Below are 8594 nucleotides of genomic sequence, written 5' to 3' on the forward strand. Positions count from 1 at the left end.
TCTTTTTGTGGCCAGATTAATGTGGTGTCCTGACTTCCATCTGTGCTAGTGAACAGACAGTGTGGAAGGGTTGATAGGAACAACAAATCCAGTGCTGTGCTCAGAGAATATGAAAATGTGATAAAACGCATTTCTTGGGGCTACATATGGCCCACATTTTTATATCTCTTGAGCAAAAGGAGGTGAGACTAGAAAAAGTGGCAAATCTGTATCTGTCTTGCTGTCAGAGATGAGACTGTGAAAATAAGGGATGTAAGCACCAGTTTGTGGGTAAACTTAAATTTCCACAAGATGAAACCACATGGGCTTACTGCAAGTATAGAACGAACTTGAAAATGTGGGCTTGTAGTTGATTGATTTGCACTTGGCCCCTTCTCTTTTTGTTCTCTGGATGTTCCCCTGTGAAATCAAGGTTACCCACTTTGAACCATCCTTAAATGTATATTCCCTCTTCAGAAATACATTTGAAAAAAGATGGGGGAAGATTTGCAAGTATCTATATATCTTTGTCATTTCTAACCCTGTTTGAATACTAGTCACATGTGACAATTTTTATGTTTCTCAGTCAGTCGGGAAAGTGAATAGCTTAACTTCTTTTTAAACTATTTTAAAAGACTCAAATAATTTAAAACAGACAATTTTGACATTATAGTACAGGATATTTGATTCCATGAAAACCAAGACTTGATAATTTGAGGTTCTCAGGAAGAAAATTCTCATGATTTCTAGTCTTCCTGGTGTGATTACAGAATAAAATAATGAGCATTTTTCTGTTATAAAAAATTGAATATGGGCATACACTGTCAGTTTTGTTTATAAAATACCTCAGTGCTGTGCAATTGAACTATGTGTTACATTAGGGAATTGGCCACAGCCTACTCTCATTCATCAGGCATCTTCCTTCTGCCTGATCCCTACCAGGGCTCTCTGAAGAACAGGCTGAGCTGATTGCTTCTGTGACACTCACCGCTTCAATTTTCTTTTTCTGTTCTGTAGGGTGACATTCATTTCACTTTTCCACAGAAAAATAATCAAGCTATATTTATGCACTCTTATTTCTGTTACAGTTTATAACTAAGGGCTTGAAGCAAACAAGAAATTATTTGGCAGAAAATATGAGGCAACCTTTCATAATTACCACAGCATAGAAGATCTACATGCTGGTGACTGACAGAAAGCTATGTGCATAAAGTGCTTAAGTGCACAGATCAAATTTCCAGGAAGTCAAATATATTTCTTCTAAAATATATATATGCATATGTGTATATATATATATATATATATATATATATTTCTGTTTTTTTTGAGACAGTTTCACTCTTGTCACCCAGCTGGAGTGCAATGGCACGATCTCAGCTCACCGCAACCTCCACCTCCCAGGTTCAAGTGATTCTCCTGCCTCAGCCTCCTGAGTAGCTGGGATTACAGCTGCCTGCCACCATGCCCAGCTAATTTTTGTATTATTAGTAGAGACAGGGTCTTGCCATGTTGGCCAGGGTGGTCTTGAACTCCTGACCTCGGGTGATCCACCCGCCTTGGCCTCCCAAAGTGCTGGGATTACAGGCGTGAGCCACTGTGCCCAGCTCCTAAAATTTTTTTATTACTGTATTATATAATTTTAATACAAACTACAGTTGAGATTTTAACTTATATTTCAATGATTCAAACAGTGCTACATGTTTCCCCTCCCCCTTCATTTAGATCCTAACTTCTTCACTACAATCCAAATCAATGCCTACACAGAATTATTAGCTAACTAGGATAGCCTCTGTCCACAGAGAGACTTTCAGTTAGTGAAATAATCAATAAACATGTAATTATTGATTTTTCACCAACTATCCAGCACAGGAATGATGCAGCTGGGAATCCAAAAGAAATGGAAAGAATTTATGATTAATCTTGTTGAGGGACAAGATTAAGATTATGAAATTGCTGCTATTCTAATGCTTTGATTTATGAAAATGGTACCTTCATATAATTCAAAGCAGTGATTGTAAATGACAAAACAGTATTTAATTAGATACCAAATTATGGGATAAAACCACAAGTGCTATGTAGGCTTTGTGTAGGTAGAATATAAGAGATCCAAGTTTGTCAGAGAACATTACATGAATGAGTAGGTACTGGGAGAGGTAAAGAGGACTAGGGCAGGCATTCCAGGCAAGAGGCATTCCAGGCAAGAGGTGGACTGAATGAGAGTGATGGATCTCAGGTAGCATGAACTGGTTGTTTATGCACTGTTGGAGTCGAGCAGCTGAGCCTGGGCGGGGGAGAATGGAACAGCAAATATCAGCAGGGCTGCTGTAGCACTAATTGTGGAGGATTGCTCAAAGTGAAAGGGAAGGATGAGAAACATATTGGAGGATGTGTTCTGTTCTCTGATGGTTCTCACTGGATGAGATTTCTACTTTCTGACTTCCACGTTTTCTATCACTTACGTACATCTTTGCATTCAGTGCTATTTATATTCCAGATATGTATTAGACATTGTGATAGAGGTTGTGTGTGCCAGAAATGGTTCCTGGTTTAGTGTTGTTAATTAGCAAAACTTTAAGTACCTGTTTTGCTTTTCTAAATTGATTGTAAGTTTTACTACATCAGGGACCATGCATTTTTATATTCATTCTTTAAAAAACTGTTGAATATTTATATGTGACAGCCACTATTGATATAAAAGGAAAGTAGTGGTTCTGGTTTGCAAGATATCCAGATAGTTTTTAAAAGATATGAGAATTGTTACCAATGAACTGCAGTGAGATTAATTGTTACATTTTTCTGGAAGAGGCTGGGCGCTGAGTGGCTCACGCCTGTAATCCCAGCACTTTGGGCGGCTGAGGTGGGTGGATCACCTGAGGTCAGGAGTTCATGACCAGCCTGACCAACATGATGAAACCGCGTTTCTATTAAAAATACAAAAAAACCTAGCTGGGCATGGTGGTGGGCGCCTGTAATCCCAGCTATTCAGAAGGCTGAGGCAGGAGAATCACTTGAATCCGGCAGATGGAGGTTGCAGTAAGCCAAGATCGTGCCACTGAACTCCAGCCTGGGTGACAGAGCGACACTCCGTCTCAAAATACAAACAAAAATTTCTGGAAGAGTTAAAGACTCTAAAGAAGAATGATCTTTTGAGTTGAGGCTTAAAGGGCAGTGTTTTGGAGGCATGCCTATGAAGCATGGGTGGCTCAGGAAGGTGGAACAAGCCTGCATAGAAGCGGCGGACACAGTCACATGACACAGGATGTACACATGTGCTAATATTGCCAAGTATGGGGCGGAATGAAACAAAAGGAGATTGTGCAAATGGGTAGGGGCTTGATAAGTGTCTTTGTATATTATGCAGAGGAGCTTAGGTGGTATGCTATGATGAAACATATTGATTAGCTAAGAAATGTTTGGACTTGTATGTTAGAACCATCCCTTGTAACAAAGAGGAGAATAGAGGGAAGAAGGACATGACTGAGCAGAGAGACTAGAAATGAGGCTATTGCTATTGCAATAGTGTGTGACAGAGAAGCCAGGAGCAATGAGGATAGAAAGAAGGAGAAAAAAACAAAGTAACTGGGAGGAAAAATGGACAGACCTCAGAGTTTCATAGAACATGGGGGATGAAATGGAGAGAGACCAGGACCTCATCTGTCTTGTTAATAACTGCTTCCCCAGCACCTAAAAGAAGGCCTTATCTAGGTGCCCAACCAATATTTGTCCAAATGAATGAAAGGGAAAAATTGAGATGATTCCTGGGTTTCTGGCTGAAGCGGAATGTTTAGAACAGTTATCAACAAAAGGGATACAGGAGGGGAAGTCATGTATTCATCTGTGGACTACTGTGGGATATATAGGGTGGATTCTAGAAGAGCCAGTCTCTAAGATGTACATTACAAGAGAGTGGAGGGCAGAAAAGGAAGAGGAGCTAATGAAGGAAACACCAAATATGACTGCAGAAGCATAGGAAGAGGATTAGGTTAGGTAAAAATCATAAGTCAAAGGGACATTTTCAAGATGAAGTGTTTGACAGGATATTTCCAGAGAGTTCAATGGTGGTGGCAGTATTTGGTGGCAGTATTTGCAAAATGAGTGTTCAGCTTTGAAAGACTCAGAGAAGACTATCATCAGTGTTGTCCCCTTGCTTTTTATATGGACATATCAGAAATTAGAGGTTGGCTTACTCAAGTTATCTTATAAACACTGGGACTTTGTGCATCTCTTCACCTGAGGAAGATAAAGGCAGCATATGGTATGGTGACTTTTGTAGTAACAACCAATATGTAGGTTAGAGATCAATATTATTAAGCAATAACATCTAAATGCATACGTACTACTATAATAACATTGACTTGGGTCATTTCTTCTAAGAATAGATAATTGTAAATTGTATGGTTAATAATAATGATATGTTTTAAAAGACATACTTCTTTAATTCATAGCTTTATTCTATATAAATTGATGAATAATCCCTACATATGGTATTATGGCCAATAATTACATACCTTAGTCCATACTTGCATGTGGTCTAATTTAGTTGGCTTCTGGAGGTTTTCAGTAGTTGCCTTCAAATATTACTTGCATAAGGAGGGGAAGAGGAGGGAGAGCATTAGGACAAATACCTAATGCATGCAGGGCTTAAAACCTAGATGACGGATTGATAGATGCAGCAAACTACCATGGCACATGTATACCTATGTAACAAACCTGCATGTTCTGCACATGCATCCCAGAACTTAAAGTAAAATTAAAAAAAAAAAAACAAATATTAGTTGCATAAAAAGAACCTAAGATTCTTGATAAAATTTTATTTTATTTTATTCTAATTTTTGATTCAAGAAGGCCTGGGAACTAGAGTTTTAACAAGCACATTCATGTTATTTTAATATATGTGTGAAGAGCTCTTATTTGGAGAAACTCTGTCTTAAATCATTACACAATATATACATGTATTGAAACATCACATTATACCCCATAAATATGTATAATTATTGTGTCCATTTAAAGAAAAAGCTCTTTAGTGCTATTTGTATTTTTTAGCTGGTCTTCTTGCTCCCTCATGTGGTGCAATGTGCAACTGTATGTTTTAGAGCTCTCATTTTCAGTTTTTAGAAAATGAACTTCACAGTTTATCAATCTGTTATCTAACCTTTATTTAACCATGCAATAAACCTATAAATGCAAATGTAGAATTAGCAGTAATTCCTTTGCATACAAAGCAAAATACTAGAGAGGACTAGAAAACGTCACATGTAAGATTTCACAATTTAGAAATGAGGTGGCTAAAACATTGCTTTATATTTTTTATGTGTGTGTTAAAGATTTTGAAGGAGAATTTGGTAGATGAGTACTAAAGGGTTTTGGTGGCAGTATTTCGGTATCATGGTCTAGGTGTTTGTCTTTTGCTTGGGTTCTCCCTGTTTGACTCTATCAGGATTTAGAATATCTGTTTTGAAACAAGACAGATCTAGGGTCTGTAATACTCATTTGAAGTTTTCATTTGCCAGGCTTTTTTTTTTTTTTTCAAATGAGAAGAATTTAATTGATAAATATATGATAAGTGGTGTGCAGAGTAAAGGGTTAGGAGTAGGATTTCTTTATTTCCCTTCCTGCGCTATAGTGGGCACATTCACAGATATTTATTAAAACCATTGGAGAGAGGCTTTGTGGGTGATACAGTGATAACTCACCATTTCTATAAGTGAGAAGAGAAATTTAGAACTTTGCAGCCAGCCAAAGCCTGTAACAAAGGCTCCACATCCTAATGCAGAACAGGCTGTCCATGCTCAGACGAAGGGGAATTGATGGAAGAGTTGCGAGGAGGGGAACCGCTGGGGAAATACTAATAGAGGACATAGCATTTGAACTGAGAATCCCTAAGAATGACCACTCTTTAGGAATCCTCGTGAAGCTCTGTTGTGGATTTGTATCTCATGCAATTATTTGTTCTTATTGTGGTTATTTTATTCATTCATTAAATACTGATTATGGTATAAAGTTGAACAGGGCTGACTTGATCTCTTTCTATATAAAGCTCCCATTCTGTTAGTGAAAACAGACAAGAAACAACTATATTAAAAATAAATAAAAGGATACTAAATTAAAGTAATGGCAATGAAGGAAGTAAATAAGAAGCTGAGGTAGAGAATAACTTGGATGGGGTGGGACAAGACTTACTTTGGTGAAGGTGGCTACAGAAGGCCCTTTTGAGAAAAGACACACTACCATGTTTATTGAGTACAATGATTTTTTTTTTCTTTTTCTTTTTTTTGAGACGGAGTTTCGCTCTTGTTGCCCAGGCTGGAGTGCAATGGTGCGATCTCGGCTCACTGCAACCTCTGCCTCCTGGGTTCAAGCGATTCTCCTGCCTCAGCCTCCCAAGTAGCTAGGATTACAGGTGTGCACCACCACGCCCAGCTAATTTTGTATTTTTAGTAGAGACAGGGTTTCTCCATGTTGGTCAGGCTGCTCTCAAACTCCTGACCTCAGGTGATCCACCCACCTTGGCCTCCCAAAGTGCTGGGATTACAGGCGTGAGCCACCGCGCCTGGCCGAGTCCAACAATATTTTAAGAGCTTCCCATGTATTAAGTTCGTTATTCCTCACAACACTGTAAGGAAATACACTGTTACTATACTCATTTGATAGGTTAGAAAATAGAGGCACAAAGACATTAAGTAACTTGACACATAATTTGCACATGGTGGAGATTGATTCATGTCCACATCACCAGTCTCTGGAGCCTGCTCCCTTGACCGCTATGATAGCTATTTCCTGTCAAGGCTGAGGAAAAAGCATGCACCAAACCTCTGAGACAGGAAAGCACTTGGTGGTTAAGGCACTGGAAGAAGAGCTGTAGGAGAAGAGCACAGAGATAGTGAGAGTGGCCTGGTTGTGTTCAGAGATGCAGACTGGGATCTGATCCTGAAGGCCCTGTGAGAACATGATAAGGAGGTTTGGATTGCATTCTAAGTGCAGTAAAAAGCCACAGATGGGTTTTAAACAAGGTTCAGACATGATCTAATAAACCTTTTAAGAGGCTAACTCTTATTACAATGTGGAGAATTAATTGCAGGCAGGAAATCAGTAGGGAGGTCAGTAGGGAGGTCATGAGGTTTCAGCATAGGGAAGGGGAAGAGATTCAAACAAATTTTGGAGGTAGAATGAATAGTACTTTACATGATAGAGTACCCCATCCTAGCAGACATGGTGGGAGTCTGAAATACCATATTTCATTTGGGGTGTAGGCTCCTTTCAGACATATGCTAATACAGAAAAGAGTGTTTGGTATTAAGAGACAGTCACTGATTTGAAAAAAACAGAATATGTTATTTACCCTAGCACAGTAGAACCACTGACAGCTGAGAGAAAGGTCTTTTTCTGTTACAATATGTTGATCTCACAGATGAAAACACTGAACTCAGAGAAGTTAGGTGATTAATTGCTTAACTGTTGATTGCAGACTTAAAAGTAAAACATAGGTAATTTTCCTTGACTTAGCACATGCATAACTAGTTTTTACTTAAGAGAGACAAATTTAAGTTATAAGTTGATTTCCCACCAATTCCAGGGCACTGGAGTACTTTGTTACAGGCTGAGTACTTTCTTAATTTCTTGCTCCTTTAATTTGGAATGGTTTTCTTTGAGGGCAACAACCATTTCCATTTTATAACACATGGAAAAATGAGAATTTCCCTTCTCTCTTCAGACATAGAAACAGAAAGAAACAGAGGAAAGGACAAATCAATAAACTTACTTCCCATGTGACTTGGTCACCTTCCCTGTCCTCAAGTTTGCCTGTAGGAATTTTTTCTTTTGATTATGAAAGGTAGCTGATATGGTTAGGTTTTGTGTTCCCACGCAAACCTCATCTTGAATTGTAATCCCCATAATCCCCAGGTGTCAAGGGAGCGACCAGGTGGAGGTAATTAAATCATGGGGGTGGTTTTCCTCATGCGTTCTCGTGATAGTGAGTGAGTTCTCAGGAGATCTGATGGTTTTATAAGGAGCAATTCTCCCCTTTACCAGGCACATCTTCCTGCTGCCTTGTGAAGAAAGTACTCTGCTTCCTTTATCCCCTTCCACCATGATTGTAAGTTTCCTGAGGCCTCCCCAGCCATGCTGAACAGTGAGTCAATTAAACTTCTTTCCTTTGTAAATTACCCAGTCTCTGGCAGTTCTTTACAGCAGCATGAAAACTGACTAATACAGTAGTCTTGATGTAGAGCTTCAGAAAGGATCAGGGAACTGCTAAATACTTTGGACTATATATAGGGAACGTGCTCAAGGCAGAAAACAGGAGGAGGCTGCATCTAGGCAAATGTCTTTTTTTTACCACAGCCAATTAGAGTGTCCCTGAGGAATCTCTAAAGTATTCTTAAAGGAGCAAGGCAAGTCCTAGAGAGTTCAGTTAATCTTACCATGGCCTTTCTGTCCGGTAAAAAATATCAAGTTATTTTGCAGTGCTGAGTGGTTGTTTGCCAGCTGAAACTTCAGGTGGAATTCATAATGGAAGCTGATGTCTGAGATCCGTGAATAAGCCAGGAATGAGGTGTATCCAAAGGCATCTGTGCCACTGAACCTCGGCTGAGTAATATTAATAGCTGTGAAAA

At 39.0% G+C, this 8594-nt stretch overlaps 1 protein-coding gene across 1 annotated transcript in view; it reads right to left on the bottom strand.

Moving 5' to 3' along the window:
- Positions 1 to 8594, bottom strand: part of LOC129037898 (protein eyes shut homolog) — a 518317-nt gene that overhangs the window by 83714 nt on the left and 426009 nt on the right. Inside the window, exon 8 of the mRNA XM_063666297.1 lies at positions 8403 to 8585. Within this exon, the coding sequence (XP_063522367.1) occupies positions 8403 to 8585 (183 nt within the window). The remainder of the gene's footprint in view (positions 1 to 8402; positions 8586 to 8594) is intronic.

The sequence above is a fragment of the Pongo pygmaeus genome, chromosome 5 (genome assembly GCF_028885625.2).
Source record: "Pongo pygmaeus isolate AG05252 chromosome 5, NHGRI_mPonPyg2-v2.0_pri, whole genome shotgun sequence".
Classification (NCBI taxonomy): domain Eukaryota; kingdom Metazoa; phylum Chordata; class Mammalia; order Primates; family Hominidae; genus Pongo; species Pongo pygmaeus.